Here is a 14,850-nt window from a genome sequence, read left to right as displayed (position 1 = left end):
AGTTTGTCAATCTACGCATCGTGATGAAGTCATGAGTCTAGTACCCAGACTTTCTCTTTTCACTAACTTGTGACGTCGTCAAACTGTGTATATGACGTCACAATCTGTTACGAAAGCCCTGCTTATGCATTTCGCTCCTCGTACACCGAACGCATATAAGTCTGGGCCGAGTAGGAATTTAATCCCAGAAGTAAGGTGCATCTAATTGGATGGACGGTAAAACGTAAAACGTATTGCAGCTTAAAACCATTAGTTCTGCAAAGGATGAAGCATTTGAGCTCCTTTCAGTAAAATAAGTTGTGTTACAACTTATTCAGGAAGGCTTTGCAGCTTACACGTGACCTTGGTGACTGAATAAACTACTCATTCCTTTCACTTTATCTCCTGATCTTTATTTATCATTCCAATTGTTTTTCAAATTCATTATTTCTTCTTTGACTGTCTTCCTTAACAAGCTCCACCTTTTCAAAGGGAAACAAATAACTAAGCGGGAAAGTAACGTTGAGAAAGCCCAAATATCTTTGTAAATCATTCTGTCTTTTATTAACGTTATATTGGTGCACTGTTACCAATTTCAGTTATTTGAATCTAAGCAGTGAAACTTGAGGCAAAATAAATTGAACAAAATTAAAATTAACGAACAGAAGGAGGGTATTACATTATAGCGGAGCTCCGGCGGCCCGAGGGGCCGCCAAGCGGAGCCCCATACTCATATAGGAAAGAAAAGAAAACCCATGAGTTGATTTTCTGATGATTATCATGGTTAGCGGTATTGCTCGAGGGCGCGTACGTACGACGGCGACGACGACGGAGTCCCGCAACATTGCGGCCATACTCCAAATAATAGGATGACAGAGACATACAGCCTTGCTTTACCATGTACCTCTTTAATATTAGACATCCATGTTATAATCAATTGACAACTGTCAAAACGAGGTATCCGCTGACCAGTATCACGTGACCATATCGCGGGCTCAAGTTTACAGGTCATCAGGGTCACGTGTTTTTTTTGAAGTTGTCCGCTGACCAAGTGCTGGTTTTCGATTGGATTGCGGGCTGATGTCAGGTTAACTTATTGAAAACAGGGCAGGATTGTTCGGAAGCCGGTAAACGCTAACCCAGGATTAAAATTATAACTTTTTCTTCCATACAAATGTTTATTTTGCTGCTTTGTTTTGTGTATATGGTGATTATTAAAACTTAAACGAGAGGGCCTAACAATATACAGAAAACCTCACCACAAAGTTACCAAACTCAAATCAAAATTCTACCTTTTCCTGGGTTAGCTCAATCGGGCACTGAACAACCCGGCCCAGGAGCTACGCTTTTAAGCTGGCCTAAATCTATATATTATCGGTGTGTTAAATAATGCTCTAGATTAACCTAGGAAGCTTAATTTAAACTCGGCATCAAATAGAGTTGAATCCCGAATTTCTCGAACCCTCATTTTTTTCAATCCTCCCGATAACTCGAACCAGAAGTCGTTTCCCTCTCCTCAGTCGAACACTGTAATTTCACCCCCGATTTCTCGCACAACAAGTACATGTACCCGAGTTTTCAATCCTACTATCGTTTCCTTTGGTGGTTCAAAAATTCGGGCTCACGGATTTAACGTTAAACCCGTTAGCCCCGCTTACTTTGCACATTTGTTAGCGCATGATTTCAGTCATATCCTGCACGTATTTCTTGTTGGAGTTTTGTTGTGCACACGTTATAGTAGGAGCGTATACTTTATGCTATAAAGGTTTAGTGTAAAAGAAGTTCCATCTTTGTATCTTGTAGTTTAATCCTGACGAAGTCTCACTAGCAGACGAAACCGGTCCATTAATAAACTCAGTTGTACAAGATTATTAGTTGTTGCTGCGTGCTACCCACAAGTCTTCTTATTTATTTTTTTTTTTTTTTCTTAAACTTGCACAGTACATTTTAGTTGAGGTATAGCATAGAAAGTTTTTATCCTAATTTAAACGAAAATAGGAGCAGACTGATAGATTCGACATATTAATAAAACAGCAGGGATAATTAGATTTTGCGTCCCTCTTCAAAGTCCTTTCCCACACCCCCTCCCCCCCCCCTATGGGGGGAGGCGATTGGTATCCAGAGGATTTTCTGTTATGAAAGTGTTCTTTTTGTGTGTTTCTTTCTAACATTCGTTTAGTAAGTCTTCAGTCATGTTTTCCAAATAATGATCAGTATTAATAAACAGAAATAAACTGTTTTGTTCCCTGGTTATATGTTATGTAGATAGAAACAGTTTACCTTTTTTCCCTAGGTGAAATATGTAAATTCAAAATTCCCTGTAGGCCATCCTGATGGTGATTTTCCAACATGTTTATTTTGCGTCTGCTCGGCGCACGCATTTTACAGAGAAAATTTGAATATTTTTGTTGGCTTCTTCGATCAGAGAACGCTTTGGTAAAATCGATGGAGGACAGTTTCAAAGAAACTTCGGCAGATTAAAGGAAATTGAGAAGTAAGAACGATAATCTGTTCTGCTGTCCAAGAAGAAGGTAGTGCAACTTATACAATGTCCTATCCATCATATATTGAGTCCACCATTATCATGTGGAATTCATGGATGGAGATGAAACCGGGAATATGACGACGCTACATAAAGTCACGTTTACTGGGAGTATTGTAAGCAAAAGCAAGCAGAATATTAATCAAAAGGTAAGGCAACAATTCTGTACAATGGACTTTGTTAGCTATTGTTTTCAAACTAAAATAAGTTGGTTGACAAGCAAGCTTTCAGGAGTTGGGAGGGAGGGGACTGAGGGGATGAGGGTCACCTTGTCGGGTACTCGAGTTATACAAAGCAGCACAATGACACATTATTATTCGGTTGATTTAATCGCTCCGCTCTGTGCGTTTCGGGCGTGTCAAGTTTAGTCTGTATACTACATTTTCTTTACTTTGCCTCCTCTTCAAAATCCCGGGCGATTATATTTTTAGACAGATCCTGGGTTTACAAAGCTCATGGGGATGCATATGAAAAATAAGGAAATGTCCTTAATTCAGGCAGCCGACTTGATGTCCGCGCTGTATAAAATAACAAGAGAGTAATTTGGGGTAAAGCTTCAAAAATTTAGCACTGGTAGCAAATTTAGCAAATCAAAATGCTGAACAAAGTAAATCAAATCAAAATACTGAACAAAGTATAACAGTTAAGGTAATATTACTGAAGACAGTTGGCTAATTTGGGGTTAAAATAAATGCTCCTTTATGTTACAAGTTTCCTTATTTCGTACTATTTTAATAACACATTAGTTGCCCGACGTTTCGATGTTGCTAACATCACAATCATTGTAAAAATGACAGTTTTATCACGGTGTGAATATAAATCAGTAGAACTAGTATAATAGACATTTGCATGTGATCTCACTTAAATAGTTTAGCGCGTTAGAATCGAAACTATTTAAGTGAGATCAAGTGCAAATGTCTACTATACTAGTTCCACTAATTTATATTCACACCGCGATGAAACTGTCCGGAAGAAAAGAATTAAGAAATAAACAATCAATGATCTCCTGATCAATCTTCCTGCCATTTATTTAACATCAGCAAACGAAGAAACAAATACACACCACGCCCAGTAATCAGAGGAACCCCGCGTAATACAATTAAACAATTTATCACTGTTCAATTATAAACGTTTATGCAGGAATGGATGGTTTGTCTCGAGATCTAAGCCTGGGGTTTAGGAACTTCTTCAACAAAGATCCGGGACACTGAGTTGTACCCAGTGTCGGCGTCATAACTTCCACTGTATCCGGCACAATTAGTGACCCAGAATCCCACGCGCACCTTGCCTTTGTGGATGTTGTTACAGTGCCCCTCAATATGGCGGACACGATGGGGATTCAGTTTACCACTGCCTTTCCACAAGTACACAATACCGTCAATTGGAAGGGGACCTGAACATTCAGCACCGTTAAAAGTGAAATACCAGCGTTTGCAGCAATTGTCACAGTTGTAGACTCGTAGAACGCCAGTCCAGTAAACATGGAGGGATGTGTCAGAGAAGTTCTTGGTGAACACACAGTCCTGTACAGAATGGAAAAAAAGAATAGATATGAAAGGAATCGATAACTCATCAAGTAACAACAATAATCGAAAAATCATTTATGGGTAGGGTAATAGAAAGTGAAATCACTTAACACGTGCACGACCTAAAGCGCCACGAAAATGCAAATGAAACACAGGAAGAATGTGGTTGTGTTCTTATTGCCAGTGTATTGCTATTTCGCTTAATTCCCACATAAATCCTTATTTTTTTTTCCAATAAGATTAGCTATCACAAAGAAATACTCACTCAGTGAGCTTTAGAAAGCTGTGTGCTATGATCTGTTATGAAAAAACAAAGGTTTTTTTTTTGCATTCTACAAAAATCAATCACCTTGATCAGACCGTTATCTTTGCCCTCATTCAAGTTTTTCCATGCGCACTCTTTCCAGTTCTTATAAGCCATCACACCAGGGGTTCCAGGGGTTCCACTTGTTCCACTCTCTCCGCGCTGCCCTTTTTGGCCGGCAGGGCCCTGGACTCCAGTTTCTCCTTTGGCGCCATTCTTTCCATTGATACCAGCAGTTCCTAGAAGTCCCCGGGGTCCAGTCTTCCCAGGGCTGCCTCGGTCACCTTTGACTCCTTCGCGGCCATCACGTCCATCACGACCTGGTGCCCCAGGAGACCCAGGCTTGCCATGCATACCAGGGATACCACCATAACAGAAAACAGGAGGCTGCTGGATTGGAATGAGAAAAACGTTATGAGTTATTCATGATCAACCATGTCTTCATATAAATTTTAACGGCTGCGGAAATTTAACGGTATCATGGATATGCCAATGCAAGAAGTCATACGAAATCTATTGATACATATTTCAGTTATTTTTTACTAGTCACAAAAATATGTTTCCACTCATGAGGACTTAAATTTTAGGCTTTTTCTAGCTTTTAAAATGTATGTTTCTTAATTTTTCTTTGTATCACAATCAGGCCCCTTAATTTGCCGTTGGTTTGGTCGCAATATTTTACAACTGTTAAAGCGAAGAAATGAAATACTGTAGTAATCAAGAAGAGCCCGGAATGTTTGGGCGGTTCAATTGGTTTAGTCAAAGCTATAAATAGGGCAACGTGGACGCATCTGTAATGTCCAAAGTCAAATCAATATTTGCAAAGAAATGTCGTTTTACTCTTACCAGAAATTAACATTTGGCAAGCAACACAATAACTTACCATTTTGTACGATGGTTGATTGGTTTTGTTGTTTGCTGTGGCACAGTACATCAGCAAAAACATCGCAGACAGCGACAACAAAAACATCACGGAGACTTTGCCCGAAATAAAGGCCATTTCTTAGTTCTTCACGATCTTGCTGCGGAAAAAAAAAAGTGTACAGACCGGATCAGTATCAGTAAGGGTTGACGGCGGCAGGCAAAATCTAAAATAGGGACATTATTTTCTCTTACAAATTTACAGTGGAACTTTCAAGCCCTAAGGACGTTCGCGCTAATTGTTTCTGCGCATTCTTACTGCGCATGCAAATTCACACGCCACGTCATGCAAGAGAGCGCACGGTAAGTAATAAAATGAACAATGATAGGGCAGATGGCCATTGCTATAGCTTTGCCTGGATTTAACGATCTGGGACGTTCCGTAACCCCTATTTTTCTATTGATAGATCATTTTCTCTAGTGATTTTCTTCGGTAAGCGCAAAAGTGAAGAAAATCTGTCGATTAGAAGTTTAACTTTTTTTTGCAAAATGCACCATCGAATTACGTTCTTTTTAACTCTATGTTTATCTGTGCGACGGTTTCAAATGCCTCTTGTAGGGTTAAGTTTTGTGAAAACGTTGGTAGCATTCTGAATTATTTACGCAACAGACCCACTTCTACAAAATATGACTAAGATCGTTTGTCTCCGTTGACTCGCCTTCGATATTTTAAACTATAAACCCCTGTAGACCATGCTGAATTACGTGCCCCAATTTTTCAAAATCCGGGTAGTTTTCCACATGCTTAATCTCTGAAACGAATTCGGTGGCCCCCAATTTTTTATGCATTTCCGACACAAGTAACTCATTATCTGACCGCAGTAAAAGTTTAGAAAAAGCTATCGACTGGAAAATTTTCGCGCGAACGTCCTTAAGACACCTTTTTATAGCCTTTGAGACGTTTTCTCTCTTTTTACACATTTGAATTAAAACTTTTCTCAAGTCGTGCTTTAGTCTGTAGGAATTGAGAGACTTGTGACGTTCACAAACTCGCTGGAAGCTGTTTTTCAAGTCTTGTAGTAAAGTCCAATTTATGCCCTTCATATGGAGATAATGCGAAAATGGAATTCCATCCCTTATACTCGAGACAAGTAACCTCTCATTGGCAACAATGGGTAGAGGCAAATATTGAAAGGAAAGTTCTAGTTTTCAAAGGAAACACTACGCATCTTCTCCCATGCAGATGTTTTTTGTACTTGTGCGGCAGATATGATCAAACAACGCATGTGGATGTTTTTCCAATTTTTAGAGCAAACTCGCAATATTAGTATTGAAGCGGAGAAATCCTGGCCATGTGGAGAATGCGTAAAGCTATCGAAACTATAGAGAAGGGATTTTTTATATTTTATTTCTATTTGAATTTTAGAATAGCATCGAATAACTTTTCTGGATTTTAGAGTTCGCCTACGGTAATTTGCTAAAAGGCTTGAATTATTTAGGTGGCGTTAAAATATTGAGAAACCTAGTAGTCGCAGGTGTAGGAAAATCGAAAAAGACATCTTACCTCTAAGCTCGAAGAATTGCTCTTCTGTTCCAAGCACTTTCTGAACGGTTCACTGTAAAGGAATGATGAGTAAGTTACGAGTACAGTTGAGTTTTTAGCCTTTGTGTTGACTTTGGTTCGTGTTCGGACCAGTTTACTGTTGACCATGAGTCGAGCTGTTTCAATAGTACATTACATCGCTGGTAATGTTTATGACAGTTGTTTTGTGTTTATCTAGTTAGAAAAAATTCGAATTAAAATTCCTGTTACGTTGCATCAAACAAATATCACGTTTTTATCAGAGTTAAGATTGCGAACAGTTTTTGTAGACAAGACTTCAGAGCGTTTTGAAAACTTGAAACAGTGATAGCGATACATAACAATGTATGATGACTTTTTACCGTTAGCAATTCGACTTATATTGCCTTTGAAGACTTAACATAAAGTAACTATCAGTTTTGAATTTTTGGAGGATTTGAGTTCAGACCTCTGTTGTGATGCTTGTCAATACAGAGTATTTTGACCTGTTTGTCAAAAAAATAATAATAATAATCTTACGCAAAAAATCTCTACGCACTACTGTTCACTGGAAAAGTTGAAAATTTACATGGACATGTCAATTTTAATTTACAGGATGTAAATCTTGATTTACATTTTTTGTAAATTACAATTTACATGTTAGGGTTTTGTAAAATAAAATTACAGGAAATTTACAGCTTTTAGTACAGCATGTAAATGTTCTGTAAATAGTGATTTACATTGTCTTTGTCAACAATGATCATTTGAAGAACATGTAAAAACCTGTAAAATATTTTACGCACTTTTACAGTATCTGCCTTTGTAAAAAACATGTAAATTGCTTTGCTAAACCATGTGAGAAACGTGTAAATAATTCAACCGAATCCTGTAAAAAGCCTGGAAATGTTATGTTTGTAACCCTGTAAAGACCATGTAAATGAAAAAAGAGGGCCTGTAAGAAACATTTAAAAACCATGTAAATGAACAAAGGGGGCCTGTAAGAAACATGTAAAAAGCATGTAAATGAAAAAAGGGGGCCTGTAAGAAACATGTAAAAACCATGTGAATGAAAAAAGGGGGCCTGTAAGAAACATGTAAAGACAATGTAAATGAAAGAATGGGAACCTGTAAGAAACATGTAAAAACCATGTAAATGGAAAACCTAGAAGTTGCACGGGTGCGGTGGGGGGCTGTAAATAGGCTGTTAAAATCATGTAAATTAAAAAGGGGGACCTTGCAAAGGCTGTGAAGACAATTTAAATGAGATAATGGGGGCTTTTCGAAAAACTGGAAAGACCACGTTAATGTAAAATGGAGACTCTTAGAAAAAAAAGATTTAAATTTAAGAGAGGGCCTGCTCAAACCTTGCAAAAACCATGTAATGGAAAAGTGGGCGTATTTAATATAACTTTGGTGTAACGGTTCAACCAACGGAGACTGTTCAAATGATGTAAATTCCAAGTTACCGACAGGTTCGCGATCCTCTTGTAAACGGTTGGTTGGATTTTGCGAAGAAATAAATGAAAAGCTACCCCGGTCAGGGTAAACTTGGGGGGAGGGGGAGGGGGGGAGAGAAAGGTTTGTCTCGAGCAACCGAGAACATATAAATGGGACCTTTTAAAGGCGCGTAAAGTGAAAATGTAACACCACCGTAAAGCTCCGTAAACCTACCCTGAAGCCTCCATTAAGGTGCCTTTTACGTTGAAGCATTTGAACTTCCCTAAAGTTCAAGTGTGTGCAATAGTGTGCTTTAAATTGAAGTTGGTTTAAAAGGTATGCAGCAAACTAAATCGCCGCATTGATCGACACTACTCTAAGCTGTCTTCTTGTGAACTTTCCGCGCACCCACAACGACAAAATAAAACTAGAATTGTTACTGCACATGCAGGCGTCCCAAGCTTACGTCTCTAGTAAAGAGAAAAATTAATTCTCGGACACGTACGTATTTATTCATGAAGGTCCATGAAAGCGTCACGTGTGGTGTGAGTTCAAGACGGAAAGAGCTCTGGTGACCGAGTTTGAACTGACACGGAGTTAGGTTAGGCAGGGAACCGTCAGGGACACCCAACGACCGTTTTCTCTCGAATGCTTTTAAACGCTGTTTTAGGCTATCTGGAGTACTTTCAAAGCTCTGTAGGTTAATTTTAGGTTGTGCAAAAAAAGAATTTATCTGTTCGGTTATTCTATAGGAACTTGAGTATTCTCGAACTTATTAGGGCTTTTTTGTCCATTTCCCGAAAACGTTACGTCTTACCGCCTTTCCGAAAATGACAGCTGACTTCTTTTCGGTACCCAAAATGACATTTTAAACAATCCGAAAACAACAGACATTAAATTTCTCATATCACGAAAGATCGAGGTCACAATTGTGCCCCTGAACCGTTGAAAATGAACGAAATATCATCGATTTAGAGCGTTAAATATTCCGAAACATGAACATTCTACAAGTAAGATTAATACAATAAAGTCTGCCCTTGCATGTTCACTGTTTTGTTTTGTTTTTGTTTGGTTTTGTTTGTTTGATTTCTACCGTTTTGTGCTTTCATTGCCATCACTGTTATCCCAGTCCCTTTATGAGAGCATACCAGCCTTATGAGTGCCCGATCTCCAACAAGCAGGAATCAGCGGTCTTCATGTTAGGTACCAGGTTCTCTCGGTTCTCCCGCCATGTTTGGCAGTTCGTTGGAACTTGCATCGAACTCGAGCTCTGTCTTAGCGGGCCAAAATCCACTCTACCTTCGCTTCGTCACCGTGCACGGTTTCAAGGCAAAGTTTTCCGTTACCCAGAAGCTGAAGATAGCGATTACAGACGAACAACAACAACAGGTAAGCAAGTTTTGCATAAATTGAACGGGTAGAGTAAAGTAACGTCAAGATACATTTCGTTTTGCCTTTGGTTGTGAATGTGTCATTATCAAGGAGAAGTTACATTGCTTGTGGAATCGACTTTGGTGATGTTTACCTGCCGTGCATAAAGAGTTTTATTATCTGTTTTTATCTGTTCTCGATAACTGAGTAAGAGCATGCGACATTTGTTATTGGCTTATATGCACCTTATGATTCCTTCTGATGCATGCTCTTGTAAGGTTATGTTGCCCTCTGATGTGAATGCTAGTAAGCTAAAATGTAATGTGCCATCTCCAGCAGAGAGATTTCTCTGATGCTAGAGCAAGTATTCTGAAGTTACTCAAGTGTCTACAATTGTACCTACATGCAAGTTACAATATGCTGTTATACACAACTGTACATGAACATTGCACCCACTAGTGCTGATAGTAAGTTAAATGTTGTGGAATTTTCTTTCACAAAAAAAAAAAACACTATGATACTTTATAAAGAGGTATACATTTACCTCAAACTGTCATGAAAACTACACAGGACTTGAAAAAAAGGAAGAGTAACTTGCCCAGGCAGGAAAATCTACTTGTCTTGGACGACACAGTATAGTCATTCGATTATTTCATAACAATCAATAGAAATTAGTCAATGATATCAGAAATCAATAAAAGGATTCGTCATGAGTAATCGATTGGGATCAAATTTTCAATAAGCATTATCAATTTTGCTGATACTAGCTTATCTTTTAAGCAACATTTAATAAGAAAGAAATGAACAAAAGATAAAAAGTGAAATATGAAATCATGAGTACAATTGCATTAAAACATAACATCATATCTTGTAAACAGAATATTTTGCTGGCATACATGTATCGGGGACTATGTTTTGGGGGTCTTTGGTAGTGCCTTTGAAATCTACATAAAAAAGTTACAATCAAACATTGTGTTGAGGGACACAATTTTTCTACAGTTTATGTGAACTAACAAAGAGAGACCAACTTTCAATTGATTCTGTAATGACTGATAAATTTGGTAAAATCAAATCGATAACTTGGAACTTCTCTAGCATGTGAGTATGAATTTCTATCAATTGATTGATAGCACTGATAACACTTACATTAACTTCAATTTATTGATTTATATCAATTTATGGATCGATTTCAATCGATTGCCTTGCCCTGGGATGATGAGACAGCACTTTAGAGACCTGTTACAGCTGTACATTTTACTTGTACAAAATTCGGCTCTTACCAAATACATGTAGGTTTCATGTGTCATGCATCTGTTCATGCATCTGTAGCAGGGCAGGAAAAAAAATTGTAAGTCACTTGCCCAGTGGGCTAGTCAATTTCAGTTTTCACTTACCCCCATTTAAATATTAGTTGCCAGTGTGGTGGCCAGTAAGGAAATCAGAGGACAAATGCGAATGAAGTACACTCGGATTCCTAACTAATTCTTGCTTTCAACCTAATAATTAACTAATCTTTAGGTCTTAAGTTTTGAAATGGGATGACTGGAAATTATCATTTATCAAGCTGGCATTTTTAGTCAGACTCACAAGACTACTGAGGCTACATTGTAATTTCACTTGCCCACTGGGCCACCGAACTTCTATTTTCACTTGCCCAAGAGCAAAATTTACTTGGCTGAGGAAATCAGACCTAGGTTTTTTCCTGCCTTGAGTAGATCACAGATACCATCAAAATGCGGTAAAAACAAAAAATATTCACATAAGCCATTGCCAGAGTGTGTCACAGAATCTGTGAATTTTTCAGGCGTGTGTCACTGATGTTCTTACCACATTTTGATGTCTTCTGTGATCTATTACTGAACAGATGCATGACAACATAAAATCCATCTGCTTCGTAATACATAACAAAGAAACAAAAACAAACGTTTATGACATCATCTGTACCTTTGTCCACCAATAGAGCATAAGTGTACGTAAGAAACAATCAAATCGTGCCTGCAAATAACTTGACTTATTATTTAACCATTGTTTGATAGGAGTTTGATTTATTGTGCATGAATATTACAATGTAGGAGATAGTGAACATCGAATATTTACTGCCACAGATTTTGAGTTTAGTTCTTCTACATCCTCTGACATTCAGTGCCTTCCAATCAGAGACGCAAATTTTTTGTCACACAGTAGCTACAGATGTAGATGTAAGATCTGTTTGATTGATGAATATTCAGGGCTCAAAATAATGGCCGGTCAATGGGCAATGTCTGGCCAGAATGGTGACTTGACCGGCCAAAAACTTCACTAGCCGGTCATGTTTACCAGTCATGTCATGTTCAGACGGTCACGTTGTTCATTCTTGAATAAACAGTCAAATCCCCAACTGTAAATCTGAGAGTTTTAAGCTCTTTTTTATTATGACCTCTTATGAAAACATACACCAATGCATACATGTATCTGTTAGAACTGCTAAAGACCATTCGCTTGCTGTTTTTCATGCATTCAAGATCGATAGGAATGCCATTCAGGTGACTGGGGTTAAATCCGTTCAGAAAAATATTAAGCCAATTTTTAAGCAGTGTAGCAGTGACTGGAACAAACAAACTACATGTATATTTGTGGGTTTAATTTGGCTCACATTACGTGTACTTGATTTTTTCGTAAATATCTTGACCGGTCAGAAATGAGACGTGACCGAGTTAAAATTACTTTGGCCGGTCAACATGACCGGCTACAGTCCGATTTCAAAGGTCACAGTATAAATTGGAATGATAAGAAACAAAATAATAACTCCAGTGTAAAATTCGCTGATTGATATCATATACAGAATTTGCTGATTCATACTCAGACATAACAAAATGTTTTATGTTACTTTTAGGATGAAGTAAAATTGAGAGTGGTCAATACATGCATACTCCTTGGCATTGATGCTTGATCAGGAAAAAAATCAGCCACTGAGAAGTCTACAGTACTTATGACTCTATAAGGGGTCCAAGGCTCATTTCTTGAAGGCCCTGGAAACTTTTCGGGCCCACAAAGCCATCTTTAATTGAGCTGTGTCTAAAAACTAAGAGCTGTATATGCCTGAAACGTCTTGTGTGAAGGAAACCTCTGTTCATATTGAGAATAAGCGAATAAAACAGCTCTGTAAGCATAAGGTTTCAGATTTTGGTATGGCTTTCTGGGTGCAAAAACTTTTTGGGGCCTTCGAGAAATGGGCCCCTGGTGCATTACAGTCTAACATGGTGACCTTCAACACTTTCTGGCATAAATTCAACCACTTTAAACATTTTTAATGCTTTGAAGTATCACCTACACTGTACCTGTGTTAGTGAATTGGCATTAAATTTAAATATCTTAGATTGCTAGGTTGATACTTATTGTTCAATACAACAGCCATAAGATTTCATCATAAAAAGCAAAGGCTATGTTTACATACATGTAGTACCAGAACCATAATTTATTAACTTATGATGTGTTATGGGAACTATGGTACTAGATAGGCCTTTCAATTTCAACAGGCCCCTATGAATTTTTTTTTTCAGTACAGTTTTCTTTTTATCACAAAAAGAAAAAGTAAAATTTTGAATATTGTTTACAGTGAATGTTTTGTCAGGGGTCCAAAATGTTTGTACTGTTTGGATTCCGTACAGTTTTGGAAAAAGAAGGAAACTGTGACTTTGTAAACATAGCCTAAAAGATGTCAGAAGCCTTGTTTTATGTTATGCAATGTAGTATTGCTTTGGCATGAATGTTTTTATGATGAATTTAAAATGTCAATCTCTATCTTGTGGTAAATGTTTCTCCCTATTTTCTGTTATTTCAAAAGAACAATTCACTATGAAAAAAGTTGATCAGTACTTCACACTTACATTGCAGTAATTTTCATAATAAGGTAAAGGTAAAGTCTGCATACAAGCCACGTGGCCCAACAGACTGGAGCTTATCCCGCTTTCTGTAGGAGGAAGCGACTAGGACTATTTCTACTCCCCCTGGATGAGATGCCAGTCCATTGCTGGGTTACCCCACCATTAAATTCGCTGGTACCCACTTATACACCTGGGTGGAGAGGCACTGAGAGTAAAGTGTGTTGCCCAACAACACAACAGAATGTACCCGCCTAGGGCTTGAACCCAGACCGCTCGATCAGGAGTTGAGCGCACTACATGTAACTACAAGGCCATCGTGCCTCCCACATTTTTCATAATTATTATTAAGGCTAATTTAATCCTTCATTAATTACTTAGTAAGAAAAAACAGTTTATTCATTCATTTTATGACAAAGGTATTATCATTATGTTACATTTGACTCTGTGAATTTAGTATATATTTAAGACAGGTATCCATTCGCAAACAATTTTAATTTAGTAATACACCTAAATTGCAAAATTTTTACTAGTTGTAGCTGATAACAGTATAGTTCTTAATCATGTTATTATTTATGAATTAAATAGAGCTGAATATGACATGGTTTGGCACAATCTTGAAAAGGTCTTGAATTTTAGTAGTCTTCTTGAAAAGTGCTTGAATTCGGTTAAAGGAGCTCAGTCATGGTATTTTAAAATATTTTGGCCATGCACAAAATTACATTTAAGTCGTCTTGTTATGGATACAAAGAAAAGAAAACATGTTTTATTTGTTGCAATGTATACATTGTAAACCTTATTCATGGCATATAAAAACTATTTGAATTTTACTGAGTTTGTTCTGATTGCAATAAATTTCTGATTCTGTATAAATTTGCATATTTTCTACTGTTATAATTAAGATCAGCAGATTTGATTAAAATAAAACAGTACATTCCATGCATTTTTCTTCAAGTTATTATTTACAAGTTATTTATCGTACAGGGTTTCTGCCTCCCTTTTTCAATTTACATGTTATTTACAGGCTCCCTTTTTCCATTTACAGGTTATTTACAGGCTCCGTTTTTCCATTTACAGGTTATTTACAGGCTCCCTTTTTCAATTTACAGGTTATTTGCAGGCTCCCCTTTTCAATTTACAGGCTCCCTCTTTCCATTTACAGGTTATTTGCAGGCTCCCCTTTTCAATTTACAGGCTCCCTTTTTCCATTTACAGGTTATTTACAGGTTCCCTTTTTCGATTTACATGTTATTTACAGGCTCCCCTTTTCAATTTACAGCTTATTTGCAGGCTCCCTTTTTCAATTTACAGGCTCCCCTTTTCAATTTACAGGTTATTTACAGGCTCCCTTTTTCGATTTACATGTTATCTGCAGGCTCCCTTTTTCAATTTACAGGTTATTTACAGGC

General features: G+C 37.7%; 1 protein-coding gene and 1 long non-coding RNA gene across 2 annotated transcripts; one reads left to right on the top strand and one right to left on the bottom strand.

Annotated features, from left to right (window-relative positions):
* Window positions 1-3,487: 3,487 nt before the first annotated feature.
* LOC145466544 (uncharacterized) lies at window positions 3,488-5,351 on the bottom strand. Its single transcript, XM_081450262.1, has 3 exons — window positions 5,235-5,351; window positions 4,397-4,741; window positions 3,488-4,044 (listed from the first exon to the last, which is right to left on the bottom strand). Exons 1-3 carry the CDS (start codon window positions 5,349-5,351, stop codon window positions 3,685-3,687), a joined length of 822 nt encoding a protein of 273 aa, XP_081306388.1. The 3' UTR covers window positions 3,488-3,684.
* A 3,361-nt stretch (window positions 5,352-8,712) lies between these two features.
* On the top strand, window positions 8,713-12,770 carry LOC145466537 (uncharacterized). Its single transcript, XR_014041923.1, has 2 exons — window positions 8,713-9,599; window positions 12,454-12,770. It is a non-coding gene; the product is annotated as an uncharacterized LOC145466537 (long non-coding RNA).
* The last annotated feature ends 2,080 nt before the right edge of the window (window positions 12,771-14,850 follow it).

Source organism: Orbicella franksi, chromosome 13 (genome assembly GCF_964199315.1).
Source record: "Orbicella franksi chromosome 13, jaOrbFran1.1, whole genome shotgun sequence".
Taxonomy (NCBI): Eukaryota; Metazoa; Cnidaria; class Anthozoa; order Scleractinia; family Merulinidae; genus Orbicella; species Orbicella franksi.
This window is presented reverse-complemented; position numbering and strand designations above follow the sequence as displayed.

Excerpts from the sequence above, each read along its gene's own strand:
- LOC145466544 (XM_081450262.1), bottom strand. The coding sequence starts at position 5,351 with ATGGCCTTTATTTCGGGCAAAGTCTCCGTGATGTTTTTGTTGTCGCTG. Across the intron at positions 4,742-5,234 it reads ATCAACCATCGTACAAAATG|CAGCCTCCTGTTTTCTGTTA; the intron begins GTAAGTTATTGT and ends ATTCCAATCCAG. Across the intron at positions 4,045-4,396 it reads AAGATAACGGTCTGATCAAG|GACTGTGTGTTCACCAAGAA; the intron begins GTGATTGATTTT and ends CATTCTGTACAG.